Genomic DNA, 16,148 nt, shown 5'->3' with positions numbered 1-16,148 from the left:
TAGCCGTTATAAGCTTATAGGGCGGGCCCTAGTTTTAGTTATATATATTAAGTCGTAATATTAGGTCTCTTTTTTAGAAGTCTTATTTTTATAAACTTATAAATAAGTCGTTATGGCCTAAGTTAGGGCTTATTAAGTGATTTTTCTAAAAATACTAAGATATTTCTTAAATTTTTAATATATTATTAACTAAAGCTTATTTTTGAAATTAAGGAGCGAGGATTTAAAATCGTAATACCTTACTTATTTTATTATTTATTAGGGCGAAGATATAAAATATTAAAAAGTAAATTAAGGTATTATAAATATATACGTCGTAGTCGTTCTCATAACGTAACTACTAGTACTATATATAATCGTAAGTTTTTTTTTTCTTATTAGTATTTTTTTTATATTAATTATATTTATAATAAATCGTTTTTTATTTAAAACTAATAAGTTAGAACATAAAGAGGAAATAGAGGAGCTTTTTTTTAAAAAAATAGGTAAAAGCTTTACGTTATATATAAATTAAATTAAATTAGTCTTTATTAAAATTAAATTATTTTTTTTTAAAAAAAAGATATTATTTAAAAGGGGGAAAGCGATTCTTAATCCTCTTAATATTATTAACGAGAATAAGTTAGCTACTATATAAAAAGCGTAATTTAGTAATATTTTTAGAGTAATTAATTAGGATATTATAATAACTAAGAGTTCTAGTTTTAATTTTAACTTTAGTATTTTAAAAAGGATTCCTAAGAGTTCTAAAAGTTTATAATAAGTTTTTATATATTTTTTTTATATTTATAACCCTTCTATTTAATAAAGAATTCTTATGTTTTATTTTTAATTCTATAGTTAATAATATATTTAATTTTATATTTTAGTTAATTTAGTTTAATAATAATATAATCTTTTGTATATGATTCTTTTAGTATAAGTTCGAGTAATAAGATATAAAAGACGGGATAGTATTATATCGTATTTAGTAATCTTAGTTCGTAATTAATTAATAAGACTTTTTTAATAATTTCGAAAGGTTTGAGTTTTTTATAATTTAATTTATTACTTAGTTATTTTATTTTAACATTATAATAAAAGAGATAAGTACTATCCCCTTTTTTTAAAAATAATCCTTTAATTTTTAATTTATCCGCGTTTTTCTTTATATATTATTATACGAACCCGAGGTCTATTAATACTTATTTATAGATTTCTTTAAGTTTATTTACGTTTATTATAGTTTTTATAGCTTATAATCCTTATTATACTTCTCTATATACTATTAACTAAAATCCATAATTAAAGTAAAACGGAGATTTTTTTATATTTTTATTAATTATATTATTATATACGAACTAGGCTATTAATAGAAATATTACTTAATTATCCTAGTCATAGTTTATATAATAATAAAAATATATTTTAAAGATCTAGTTAATTCTTTTTATTTATTTATCGGGTTATAGATAAAATAATATTAATAGTTTATAGTCTATACTAAGTTACGAAATTAGAGATTTTTAAAATTTCGAAATAAATAGCTTATTTTTATTAAAAATGATTTCTTTTAATAAACCGTAGTTTAAGAATATAACTTTAGTAAATACGTATACTAGGTTTTTTATAGTACTAAATTCTTTATAAAGAATAAAGTAAGTAAACTTAGTAAGTTAGTTAACTATAACTAAAATACTATTATACTATACTTTAGTAAATAGTTCTCTAGACTTTAGTAATTTAATAATAAAGTCTTATATAATTAATTATTATATTTTTATTAGTAGTTATAGTAATTATAGCTCGTTATAAAGTTTATATAAGCTATTCTTACTTTTTTTATAAGTTGTATAATCCTTAATTACTTTTATAATTTTAGTATATATAGTAGATTTATTATAATACTAACGAATCCGTTTTTACGTTTTAATAATTTCTTAATAACCGTATACTAATATATTATAAATTTTTATAATAAGCTTAGGGGTTATTTTTATAATTAGGCTAGTACTAATCTTTTTAGTTATTATAAAGAGTTTTATAATTAATACAAAGCTACTATTTTTCTTTTATTTAAGAATAATTTATGTTTTTTTAGGGACTGCGATTTTATAGTTAGGTCTTTTATTAAGAGCGTTTATCTTATTATTTTCTAAACCTTTTTAATAAATATTTTAGAAATTAAATTTAAATAGAAATTCGCTCTATTTAACTTATTATTTATTTAGGTTCTTATTTGTTATATTTATTTTAATATTCTACTTTTACTAGCTACTCGGGCGATTTTCGATATCGATTATATAATATTAATATACGGTATTAGTAAATACTTATACTATCTTACTAAACTATTTTTTTTTAATTTTTTAACTTTTTAACTCTCCCTCTTATAAAGTTTATAACTACGGATTATTAATAGTAATATTAAGTACCTAATATTACTACTTTATAAGCTTATTACGTATCTAGCTAAGTTAGCTACTTTTCTAAGTAATAATAGCTTATAATAATAGTATTAGAAATACCCTCGTTACTATCGTTAAGAATAATCCCGACCTTACGATATCTACCCTAGTACTCTTAACTTTACTTATATATATATATATATTTATTACCTCGTTTCTTTTATTAAAGTTAAAAACGCTTCCCTTGCTATTACTATCGTTATTACTATTTAACTATCTACTTTAAGTATACTTTATTAAAATACTAAGACGTTATTAATAACCTATCGACCCTTAGGGCTTTTTTAAAAACTAGAAGTTCGATCTTATAAATATTATACTAAACGACCCCGAGCTATAAAAAGACTACTTTAATAAATATTATATTAATAATATTAATTTATAAAAAATAAATAAATATATTATAATAAGCGTCGCCCTTATTAGCGCCCTTTTAATATAATAAAAAAATATAAATAAGCTTAGACTTAATAATATAATTAATAACTTAAAAAGAGCGTAAGTAAGCGTATTAAATAAGAATATTAATAAAAAGAGGTTATTATTAAATAAGATAAAAAGAGAAAATAAGGGGTAATATTTAGTTATTAAGAAAGTAATTAATATATTATAGTAGCGGGGTTATTAATATCTTAAGTTTAGTTAGTATTAATAATTAATAACGGCTATAGCCGGCTATAGTTAGTTATAAAGTCTTATTAAAATACGTAATAAAAACTCAATATTAACCCTAATAAACTAGCTTACCCGTGAAGGCGAAGATAGCCCCTAATAAGGCAGACCGGACCCCAAAGGGGTTCTTATTTATTATAAAGTTTATAAAGTTCTTATAGTTTATATAAATTATAATTTCGTACTTAGTTCTAAATAACTATAGCCTCTATTTTTAAAATACTTCGATAATAATTATTAGTTCTTTATTATAGATTTATTAATTTAATTTTGTTTTATAGAATATTTTAGAGTAGAAGTAATATAAATAGAGCTTTTTTTTACTTATTTCGTTATCTTAGGACCGTTTTTATAATAAATTTAAAGTATTAATCTTAATTTTAAAAGGTTTTTAAGGGTCTAGGATTATAGTAATTAGTTTAGAGACGACTATATTTTTAATTTTAATAAATACTTTTTTATACTTAGGATCCTAAATAAATAGGGTATTTTTTTATATTAGGTTATTAAAAAGTTTAATTATATTAATATAGTTTTTAAGGAATTATTAATAAAAATTAACGAATCCTAAAAATCCTTATACGTCCTTAATGTTTTATAATATAAGCTAGTCCCTAACTACTTTTATTTTTAATATTTATATATAGATTTATCTTAGTATAATAATATATTTAAAGAAGTTTATTTTTTTTATATAAAACTTATATTTAGAAGGTTTGGTAAATAGCTTAGCGTTTTAAAGCTTTTAGAATATTATATAAATATACTTTTTATATATCTTAAAATTAGGAAAGAAAATAAGAATATTATTAATATAAATAATAATAAAGATATTAATATACTCCTAGAGTACGTAATTAATTATTATTTAAAAAGTTATTAGAGCGTTAGTAAGTCTAAAGGGTATAATAAAGTACTTAAAGAGTTCTTTATAAGTTTAGAATACCGTTTTTTATTTATCTTTTTTTTTTAATCCGAATTTAGTTAAATACTTTTTTAAGATTTATAATAATAAACTAATTAGTTTTATAAAATAGATTTCTAAGCTTAGTAATAAGTAGTAAGGGATAGTAATTTTTTTTTACAATTTTATTAAGTTTTTTATAGTTAATAACTAGTTTTCGTTTCTTTACTCCTTTTTTTAATATAAGAAATAAAAGTAATTTTATAAGAGAATTCGATAGTTAAATAAGTCCTTTTTTAAGTTTCTTATTAATATACTTATTAAGATATTCTTATTCTTTTTAATTTATTAAATATATTAAAAAGAACCTAGGTTACGTTCCTTTTTTAAGTTCGATTTTTATATTCTAGTTACTATATTCTAATAATCCTATTTCTTTAGGTTTTATAAATAGTTCTATATATATTTAGTATTTTTTAAGTATAGTTTAAAGTCGTTACGATCTCTGATTATTAATATTAATTATAAACTTCTTAAAGCTTTTTATTATCTTAATAAAAGCTATATATTATATTTATTCTTATTTTTTAAAAGTTATTAAAAATCCGTTTAAACCCTTTTTTTTTATGTTATTTAATAACTAGATTTTCTTAGAGGACCTAGTTAGTAATCTAATTTATTTATAAATTATGCTTTTATAACTATAAAATTCCTAGGATGATATTAATATTTTCGATTTTTATAATATTGTATTATAATTATTCTTACTAATTATTAATATATATTAAGAAGTATACGGTCTTTTAATTAATATATTTATAATTATATTTAATTCGTTCTTTTTTTATTATTTATAATTAATATAGGTTATCTTTTTATATTTATGATAGATTAAGTTTATTTACTATTCTTAGTAAAATATAGGTTTTTTATATACTATTATTAATAATAATATTTAATCCTCGTCCGTAAATATTAAAGTTAATTTATAAACATACGTCGTTACGTTATCTAATTATATATAAGAACTTTTTTTTTATTTTTAATTTTTATCGTTTTTTTATAATTAGCTTTTTTAGTCTTTTATTATATACTTTTTTTATTAAGTACCTTATTTATATAGTTCTTATTATTCTCTCTAGGCCTTAGCTTTTCTAATATAATAAACTTAATATTAGTTATATTTATAGTTTTCTTATTCTATATATTTATTATTAAAGTACTTTATAAAAAAGCTAGGGTTTGGGCTAAATATTACTTTATTATTATTATTAAAGCTTAGTAATATCTAACTAAGTAGTTAGTTTTTTATATAAATATCCTTAATAAGCTTATTATCGTATTTTTATAAGTAGAAGTAACTATTTTATTTATATATAAAGTACTAAAAGTATTTATAATTTAAGTATTTTATTTAAAATAATTTCTTATAAAAGGGGTTTTTAGGGTCGAGTAAAGAGTAGTTTTTATTTATATAAGGGGTTATTATAACCTTTTTACGTTCTTTAGTTTTATAAAACTAAACGGTTTAGTTATTTTTAAATAAATAAATATATCTATACTATAGTTCGTTATTATCCTTTTTAAAGCTAATATTATTAATACTAAGTAGTATTTTATAATCGATCTCTATTTAAATATGTTATTAAGTAATATTATAAAGTTCGTTCGAATTATAAAATAATTCTATTTTATTAAAATAAAAAGAACTAGTTCTTACTTTAATATTTTCTTTTTTAAAATTAAAATTTTTTTTTATAACTCTAGAATTAAGAATTAGTTTTTTAAATACTTTAATCTTATTTTTATATAAGAGGTTTTTAAGCTACTTTTTAACTTTACGAATAAATTTTCTATTACTATTTATTTTCTATATTATATAAATAGACTTAGTTAGGATTTTATTTAAATTAAGTCCTTTTTTAGACTTAGTAAATTATTTTTAGTTTATATAGTTTCGTTATATTATATAAATAAGGCTACTTATAATTGTTTTAGTATCGGGTCCTTTTTTTAAAAATTTAAGGAGTTATTCTTTTATATTAGCTAAGAGTTTTTACTTAATTTGTTTTTTAAAAAAGTAAAATATATTTTTTATAACGGGGTCTATTTTAGCTTTTTTTTTCATATTTTTATAAATCTAAGAGAGCGTAGTAATATATTTAATATTTTTTTTTTAAGAGTATAGGGTTAGTAAGTAGATATATTTTTTTTATTATTATTACTAAGGTCTTAATAAATAGTATAATATTATATCTAGATTATCCCTTATTTTTAGGTCGCTTTAGGTACTATCCTATTTATTTTTTACTATCTTAATAAGTAAGATAATTATTATTATAATAAGCCGTTTATAAGAGTTACTTATAAGGGACTTCTTTATTTATAATATTAGCTCGCTTTTTTAAAATAGGTTAATATTAAATATACTTAGGTTATTAATAATTTTTAGTTATATATCTTATTTTATTATAATTATAATACTTAAAGTCCTTTTTTTTAGCGAGGTTATTCTTTTTTAATAATACTAAGATTTATTAGTCCGCTATAATACTTTATTATAGTAGTCGTTAGTTTATACTTACGTTTATTATTAAGTTTAGCTCGGTTATTCTAAGTATTCTATTTTTTTTATTTAAAACGTCGTTTATAAAGTTAGTTATTGATCTTAACTATTATATTAATATAATTATAAAGCTTATTTAGTTGTTTATTAAGAGAGGTTATTTTTAACTTTTTTTTAAGCTATAATAAAAGGCTATTATAAGCGTATTATTACCCTAATCGAGCTTAAAAGTAATCTATTTAAATTTAGATATATACTTACTAACTAACCCTTTTTATATAAGGGTTATATAGTAGTTTTTTTTCCGGCTTTATAGGCACAAAAGATCGACCTTAATAGAATTACGCTTTTAAAAGAAATTATATAATACGGTATACTTTTTAACTATATAATACGTATAATATACCCTAAGTACGTACTTAATATAATATAGTAATTTCGATATAAAAACCGCTATATAATTTAGGATAAGTAAGCTACCCTTTATATAATAATACTAGTTAAAAAAGTTAATAATAAAAATTAGCTATAATAATTAGTTATAATAGTCGGCCGTAATAGTTAAAAGCGGCCCTTAATTATAGAAGTTCTAAATTTTAATAGTAACGTAGAGGTTTTTTAAAAAAAAAGGGCTAAATAGGCTAATATTTATTACTTAGAGCTTATAAAAATTCTTTTTATTTTTATCGCTTCTAATATTACTTAAAACTACTCTCTATTTAAACTAAATAAATGTACTAAATAAATCTATTCAATAAACTTATTAATATATAAACTACTATTTTAAAAATACTTATTAATAAGTCTACCCCTCTTAGGCTAGGCGCCCTCTTTAATTAGCTCGACGCTATAATTATTATAACTAATATAAATACGCCCGAGAATTAGTAAAGTACTTTTTAATAATACGGAATTTAGCTAAGTAATAATATAAATATTATAAATAGCCGGGTTAATATAAATATTAAGATTTAATATATTAATATTAATTTAAAAATTATATTTTATAAAACTAAAAATCCTTTTAATATAAGCTATATTATAAATATAAAAAAATATATAAAAGGCCCCATAATTTTTAATAAAAAAGAATATATAATATAAGATCTAGTTATTTACGTAAGTTAGTATTAAAAGGTCTTATATATATTAAAATAGGTATAGCTCGTTTTTTAAATAGCTAAAACTTAGAGGACTTTATATAGGAAAAAGTTAGGAGCTATTTTAATTAATAGTTAAGTATAGAGCGTAATATACTTAGTTTTTTTAATACGTAATATACGGTACGGCCCCGGCGGATTACTCTATTAGGGGGTTATATAAGGGTTATAAGTTTTTATTTAGTAATTCGTTTTTTATCGGGGTTATTAAAAGTCTTTTTAAGTTTTCTTTTAAACTTATTATAATTATTAAAAATCTTCTTAGTATTTTTATTTTAGATATTACGTTCGTTTTTAAAATAGTTTTTTATTAAAGGTTTAAACTAAATAAGGGTATTTATTTTAAAAAATAAAGCTACGTAATAAACCTTATCGGTTTTAATAATAAAAAAGGTCTTATAATAGTATAAATAGGCCCTAGCTTAAATAAAAAACCTTTAAAAAATATCTGGGGACCTATTATAAGGTTCTGGTTTAGGGTACTTAGCTCTAAGTACTAAAGGAGGTTAGGGTATTATAAGCTAAGTATAAAGTTACTTATACCGTTAATAATCCGTAGTTATGAACTTTATAAAAAGGAAAGTTAAAAAAGTAAAAAGTCTATAAAAAAATACTTTATTAAGATAGTAGGAGTATTTATTAATACTATATATTAATACTATATAAAGGATATTAAGAATCGCCCGAGTAGTTAGTAAAAGCAAAATACTAAAATAAATAAAGTTACTTATTCTCGTTTTTAAGTTTAAATATTATATTATATAGTTATTAAATAGTAAGTATAACTACTTTAATAGGCTATGCTATATTATTATTATTAATAATTAATATATTCGTATTATGATCCGTGGTTGTGAACTTTGCAGGAGGGAAAGTTAAAAAGTTAGAAAATCTAAAAAAATAGTCTAGCGAGATAGTGTGAGTATTTACTGATACCGTGTATTAATACCGTGTAAACGATATTGAGAATCGCCCGAGCAGCTAGTAAAGGTAGAAATAAAAAAACAAATATTCGTATTATTTAGTTAGTTTTTTATAAAATAAACTTATTAAATAGGAGTAATTAAAGTATTATAACTAGCTAGTTATAGTAAATATATTAATAAAAGTTAAGGTTATAAGTACTAAGTAAATAATATTATAATTATAAATAGTTTTTTTAAAGCTATATTTATAAATTATAAAGTAAGTAAGGCTTTAATAATTAATTATAGTTTTATTAAAAAGAGTTTTTAATAAAAATAGTTAAAAGCGATCGTAAGATTTAATACTAACTTAATTATTAAAAAAGTTATAAAAGTCTATCCTTAAGCTCGGCTTAAGTTTATACTATATATAAGTTTATTTATAAATATATTTTTTATTATAATTACTTTTATTTATTTAGGTAATTACTTAATAAATATTAATAAGCGCTTATTTAGAGTAATTATAGTAATTACCTTATTATATAATTATTATTTCTTATTTATATATAACTTATTTATAGTTTTTTTATTTTATAAGAGTTACTTTATATTCTATACTTTTATATATATAGTATATTATAACTATTATAAGCCTACGGGGCGGGCCCTAGTTTTAGTTATATATATTAAGTCGTAATACTTATTTAACTTATAGTTAGAACTTCTTTTTTATACTTATATAAAAATTTATATAATTTAATTAATCTCTTTATTAACTTACAGTTCGAACTAATTATTTTATAATAAGGATACTAATAAATATTTTATAAAGTTTCATAATAGCTACTCTTACTTTTTTTCTTAAAATAAGCTTAAATTAATAATATTATATAATTAAGTTAATATAAAGAACTTAATTAAAATAACTTATTCTTAGTATTATATTACTAATTTAATTTATAATACTTATAATAAGAAGTAATTAATAAGAAAGTTATTTAGATTGAGTAGCTCGTAACGAAGTTGAACTACTGTGTAGGGCCGATTGGTCTCTTAATTAATATATATTTATAGACCTTTCTACTTTATACTATAGTAAAAGTTCTGCTGCGCGATTCGCGCCGATGGGTGAGCTCGCCGCGCTTAGTAAGGTGGCTTGAGCCCGCCGTGGCCAATTTGACAGTTGGAATCCGACCACACTGTCTTATGACGATTGTTCACCCCCTTCAACCGTGGTACTACGAGCACATTTCATCACCAATGTATTCCGTTTTTGACTCCAATCCGATACGGATAACCATTGTAGACGTTTCAAGGCAGCAAGCAAAAGCAGATGGATTGTAACTCATACGGGTCAAATCTTGACGCGTGTGGGATGCTATTCTCAGGCAGCCAGCTCCTTGCAGGTTGCCGCTACCATTGGTTTGCGCGTTCATTGAAGCCTCGGCATCACAGACAGCATTGAGGCACCGGTATGCCGGACTTGAGATTCTGAAGGAAACAAAAATGCTGCAAAACATGTCGCATTGGTTGTTGGGTAATTTGAAGTGCTGCAATAAACTAATCAGACGTGCAGGTCCGTTTTTCAACCCAAGGCCAGTCTATCTGGCTGGACATTCCGCTCGACATCATCTACTGTAGAAGAGAGAAATATCCCCTTCATGAGCCGCCCCAGAGCTCGCGACGGAGCATTTTCTCAAGCGCCGCCTTCCAGACGCTAATTCGCAACACAGCCCCATACAAGTTATGGCCAGGTCTCTCAGTATCTAGACCGGCGGAGATTGGGTCTGACACAGGGCGCCGTAGAACGTATGAGACAGACTCGCGCTGGGTAGTATTTGTCGCAAAGCCAGTACCTTGCTTGTGCGTCGGCTGTCGGGTCAAGATAGATGCAAAAGTCGATTTGTCCGTGCGGTATACCTCCAGGCACGTAGTCCTTGGTGATAGGAGCAGTGGTACTGACAGAGCGAGAGAAGTTAGACATGGAGTACATTGGATGCCCAAAGGGTCATGACGGGAGGTTACCTTGAGCTGCATCTGAGACGAACACGCTGTCGTTCAGATCAAGCTCCTGCCTCAAGGCCTCGAACTGAGAGAGATTCCGGGCTGGTGGGATGGCCAGAGAATCATCGCTTGATAGTGCTCTCGTTTCCCAGTGGAAGCTTCACAAGTTTTATTTGCGCAAACGACATTTTTCTTCCGGCCACCGACTTGGAGCATTCAATCATGGTGCCCGAGCGATAGCTCATGGTATCGGAGCTGTCGACCATGGTTTCAGTGCGATCACACATAGTAAATGACTTTGCCGGTGAGGATTTTAGAGAGTTTTGAGGAGGTTAGGGATTCGAGGCGCAGTCGCAGTCATAGTCGCAGTCGAAGTTGTGAGCACAGGCGCCGGGGAGCGTCTGTATCCAAGAAGCGATTGACTCCCACATGATTGTCGACAGTATGACAGTATGCGCGTCGATTGGGTTGAGGTTTAGCCGATGCGATTGATTTGATGATGTAGACGGATGGACTGGGGGCCGTTGGCTGAGTAACAAGGGAGTCGCGGGCACGGCGGGATACCTATCTTACTACCTAGGTAAGATACCTAGGCACAAGGAACGTACCTTACCTACCGCTGCGCAGACCCTCAAAGACTAGTGGAGGAGGGGCGCACGGCAGAGGTCGTTCTTTCTGCTGGCTGAATTCGCTTAGAAGATCGCTTAATTGGGTAGTAGCCCAAGATAGATACCACCCCGTGTTCACAATGCAGTATTGATATTGACTTAACGGCAAGTGCGCCCCTTCCTCTCATATCTTAGCCCGCTATGCTAGCAGGGCGGATTTCCTTGAATACCTTAGACCGGAAATTCCAGTAGGTAGAGATCTCAAAGCCCGAGGGATTCGGGGCATTATCAAGAACAGTCAACGAGGGGAAAAGGGGCACCTTGGCATATAGAGCGTCCGCCTTCAAGACGAAGGGTCACTCAACCAGCGGACTGGTCCCCTACGGACATACCCCCCTTAAGCAGCATTGAAAAGGACCTCTGTTGAGAGCGCCCCCCTCCCGTGTAGGTACCTGCTAAGGTGTTAGGAGCAGTAAAGTGGTTAAGCTCTGCTGCTTGTCTCATCAATAGACAACGAATGATTACCTGATGTCGCCCGCTATGTCGCCAAATTCTTAGATTCGCCTTTGCCTGGAGCCCGTCCGAGCAAGGACCAAACCAAATATGAACGGCGGCAATGAGTGAGCGGGGGTGTCTTTGAATTTTCGGGTTGGCAGTGCATCGGATAAGCATTCTTATCCCTAAGGTATCTCATCAAACTGCCTAGGTGGAAGTTTGGAGCACCTTACAAAAGCACCTCGCCCAAGGCCGCGCAGGCAGCCCAAGGTGCCTAGAATGGTCAGCTTGCCCGGACACCGTCGGGCAAGGTTATCAGTACCTTAGCCATCTTATCTAAGCTCGCGATTCCTCAAGGTACAGAAGGAACTTACCCCGGGTCAGGTAAGTCAGCCTAAGTACCTAGGTCCAAGATCCCAAGTAAAGTACGCCGACACTAACCAGCGACTAAATTGACAATCCCACTTCAACTCTATCATCCGATTCCCACAATCGAGGAGAAGAGAGAAAGCGCACCGGGCATCTCATTCAGCGACATGTTTCTACATCTCTCGTCAAGCTCATTCATCATATACCTAAACAACAACCCGACCATACGCACCACGAGTGCATCTATCAGACCCGCCGCATTTCCTGAGGACACAGCACGAGAACCGGCTCCTGCTTGGCACGTTCTCGTGTGGTGACTGATTGGACAAGAGGCACAAAGGCTCGCATGAATGACCGGTAATCCCTCCATTACGACAGTCTAGCTCTCGCTCTATCTCACCCGCATCTCAGTCTACCTAAGCAATCAATGCAGACGTATTCTCCATGACATGAACGATGTTCCAAGGTTGCCCGACCCAAAGCCATAACGGCATTGCCTCAAATTCCATCTATGACAACGTCTATAAAGTCCTAGAGCAGCGGCAGGCCTTCCTCCGCCAAGCGCATAATGACTTGACGCCCTGATTGTCAACTTGCGGCGATCGACGTTTGTGGCGGGATGAAATATCGCTGAAAGGTAGGCCAGGATACCATACGTGCCTATCGCGCCAGGTCGCACGATGGAGCAGACGCCGATGGCTTTCTCGGTTGTGCCCAACTCTTGGCTCACCTAAGATATCTGCCGCAAATTAGCTCACATGTGTCTAACCAAGTCATAACACGGCCCGAGACGTAACACACCGTTTCGGTATCATTGCGAGTGCTGGCTACGAGATATCACTTGTGACCCTCGGCTGTGACGCCGGGTATGAAGTCTGGCAGAGGCCGGGGGGGCTTCGTTGTGATTGGCAAGCCGTTGAGGATAACCCACTAAGCATCTGGCCGGATCAAAAGTTATGTCTTGGCATCGATGAGCTCTTCGTCGGGACCCTTGGTCTCGATGCTCAGTCGACGGGTCTTCGGCACAAGGGCTGGTAGCCGGTGTGATTGACTGAGAGACAGGTCATCCTAATACCGGAGTTCCTGGATCGCGCTCGCGTATGGCGCCTCGGGGTTGATGAGCATGTAATAGTCGATCTTGCGGGAGAATCCTCCGGTGTCAACATAGTAATCGATGATCTTAGCAGTCGGGCCGTTTTGCATTAGTCGGGATGGACAGAAACTCGTGTCACTGGGCCCCCTGTTGTTGGCAGAAGTGCCCGTCCCAAGATGTACTCACCACAGTACGTATGACACTATTACCTCGGACCCTCGACATGGCAATGGCACCGCCAGCCGCAACACTTCGCCGTAGATGACTTGATTCCACGAAGCTTCGTAATAGCCCACATCGGAATAAAACCTGGAATTCTCCAGTATATTCATAATTTGCTCAATAGACGGCGAATCCCCAATATCGTCTCGGGCCGGGGCGTCATCGTAGTACCACCTCTTGACTATTTGTCCTTTGAGTAATAACTCCGTGGCAGCAGCAACGTCGGCCTGCGGCGAAGCAGTCAGCAATCAGTAAGGTCTCGCGAAAGGTTGCTCTGGGATGAAAGAGTCAAACCTTGTTCCTCACGGATATCACGTTGGTACCCTTTGGTAAACCTTGCGAGTGTCCCCCACACGTCATGCAACGAAGAGGGAACGCTCTCTTCATTGGGCCAAGATTGGTGAATCGCGATAGGCGCCATCTATACTGCCTATCGGCAAGTTACTTTCTGGGCGAGGCACGCGACGGACTGGCACCGCTTCGGGTGGAAGATGCACGGTTGAGAAGGCCGGGCCGAGTATCTGACCGGTGGGACTTGGCGGGACGTGGCGTCAGTTCATGTAGGTTGACGGGCAATCTATCTGATGACGTCGAAGAAGCGCTCGCTTGCTGTCTTTTCAGAGGCGAAGCCGTCTTGTCGGACGAAGTGGGTGTCAAAGGAGACGACGTTTGCGATCACAGGATGCGCGATCATATGGGAGGGTTTTGTGGACGCTTGGCTTGGGGAGACGCCGGAAATGATGCGATAACGATAGTCGGTAGTAAATACAGTCTGGGTCGGGGTGACAACTCTCGTGACGTCGGATGGGTTGACGGTAGCTGGCTGTGGAGCGGATTGATCGGGAACCTCTACATATGTGCTAGGATCGGATTTCTTGGACGGAATCGCTACTTCGAAGCGGAAGTTGTTTCCATGATGAGTTTCTGCACTCGCTGACGGACGCTTCGGCGGCGGGACGGAACATCGAAAAATACTGATAATGGATGAAAGTAAATTCTTTGTGAGTCACAAGTACGAGAAAACAGTTTTAATGATGCCATTGTTGATTGTGCCACAAACGACGACAAGCGACATCGTATAGGAGGAGTGAAGTGGGGTGGGTTGCGGGATGGCAAACCTATCTTAGTGACAATTATTTACTTACCTTCGAAGACGGCAGTGGTCGCGCGGGGTAGCTGACGCCACGAAGCGCGTCACCACTGCCGATGTCGTGCCGCTGGAGGCAGCTGGATCCATTGCTCAACGCGATATCACGTGATGGAACTTGGAGAGTCGCGTCCGGAAGGTCATAGAAGTAGCTTACCTAATTATCCCGTATGCCTGTCAGTCGTCGGGCAACCCTCGGCCCGAAGGGCGACGACTGGAATATCTGCTGGTGCAGTGACTCTAAATGCTGAAGCGGTTGTAGAGTCTTCTTTGTGAATGGTTTCGTGCCGCGATATTAGATCACTTGCGTCAATTGGCCATGTCACGAGTCTGGCTCTTGAAGGGCCTGTGAGGGAATAGTCAACGACCGGTGGTCTTGCGGCGGCACCGTTGATCGTGTTTTCAGCAAGCAATGATGCTAACATTGAATTCATCGTCTCCAGAGAGCTCACCGCAGTTGGCTGTTGAACAATGGTAATGAATGACCACATGATGATCGCCTCGTGAGGTTGTCATGTATATCAGAATTTGGAGCCTGGAAAAGTCTGAATTGCTCAAGATGTCCCTCATGTGCCTACATACAAGAATGAGTAGCTCCTTTCAGAGCATTCGAAATGACGGTAAACCTGGATGCTGCCCCTAGAGTTCATCTGGGCCCCGGAAACCTATCCCCTAGATTCCTCGAGTAGCATGCGAGCACTGTCTCTTGGTCGCAAATATTCTCTTGCTCGAGACCTAATTGAGGCCAATGGACCGCCCCGGGGATGCTTCCTTTGTTAAATTGGTACTGGACTTCGTAGTAGCTATTCCACACATCGTCGACTTGTCCTGTCTGCCTGTTGACTAGAGCTACTCAAGCCGTAAGAGCGCTCATTATCGCTATCTTATGACATTGATCGACAGGCCTAATGATGATCTCCTGATCTACCCCACAATGCAATTTGAGAATGTCTAACCCGAGCCCGTTGTAGAGCCTGTTTGTCGTCAGAGTGGCGAATTGCTTTGTCATGCACTAGAATAAGCCTAGATGACAGCATGGACATCGCGGTGTCTTTACTTGTCACAACCCGCCAAAAATCGAACGAAGATCAACTGGCATCGCTTGAGTCTGTGAGTTGCCAATGGGCTACACTTCTGGTCGCCCTGTTGCATCTCATTACCATGTAGTAACCATTACTTTACTGCATCATCTGCCGGATTCTCTGGATGAAGAAGTACAACTTCCACTGTGCAGGTTTTCCCAGTTGCTTTCTAACTAAGCAGAACCTACTTCTCGTCGCAGGACTTGACGTCTGAACAGTAGTTCTGTTGACAACAAGCAGCAACCGAAAGTGGTATCGTTGAGAAGCAGAGTTAAGAAGCAATACTTCAAGCTTCATCAGCTCCTGGACTGATCTCGAGGGTCAACTCCTCACCAAACGGCATGGTATTTGCGCTGAGAACAGCGATCTGATTGCTTGCTCGTTTAAGAGCCCACAGCAGGTAATGTAGGTTTGATACTTATAACCCTATTGCCCAAATTCCCCAGAAATCGACGAATCTAGAGTACATGA

At 32.1% G+C, this 16,148-nt stretch overlaps 3 protein-coding genes across 3 annotated transcripts; all 3 read right to left on the bottom strand.

The window, feature by feature from the left end:
* Positions 1-1,505: 1,505 nt before the first annotated feature.
* Positions 1,506-1,655, bottom strand: CABS01_11763 (uncharacterized protein; the record flags this gene model as incomplete). The annotated part of the gene is made up of 1 exon (XM_060545117.1): positions 1,506-1,655. A coding segment is annotated over one exon (150 nt), but the record flags the coding sequence as incomplete, so codon positions are not given.
* A 2,031-nt stretch (positions 1,656-3,686) lies between these two features.
* On the bottom strand, positions 3,687-13,336 carry CABS01_11762 (uncharacterized protein; the record flags this gene model as incomplete). The annotated part of the gene is made up of 2 exons (XM_060545116.1): positions 3,687-3,705; positions 13,209-13,336. 2 exons carry the CDS (start codon positions 13,334-13,336, stop codon positions 3,687-3,689), a joined length of 147 nt encoding a protein of 48 aa, XP_060397233.1.
* Positions 13,337-14,025: 689 nt separating this feature from the next.
* On the bottom strand, positions 14,026-14,685 carry CABS01_11761 (AT hook domain-containing protein; the record flags this gene model as incomplete). The annotated part of the gene is made up of 2 exons (XM_060545115.1): positions 14,026-14,422; positions 14,594-14,685. The coding sequence occupies 2 exons, from the start codon at positions 14,683-14,685 to the stop codon at positions 14,026-14,028; spliced, it is 489 nt and encodes a 162-aa protein (XP_060397232.1).
* Between the last annotated feature and the right edge of the window lie 1,463 nt (positions 14,686-16,148).

The sequence above is a fragment of the Colletotrichum abscissum genome, assembly GCF_030869225.1.
Source record: "Colletotrichum abscissum strain IMI 504890 chromosome Unknown Scaffold_33.1, whole genome shotgun sequence".
NCBI lineage: Eukaryota > Fungi > Ascomycota > Sordariomycetes > Glomerellales > Glomerellaceae > Colletotrichum > Colletotrichum abscissum.
The sequence above is the reverse complement of the archived record's forward strand: the minus strand, read 5'-3'. Positions and strand labels throughout refer to the sequence as shown.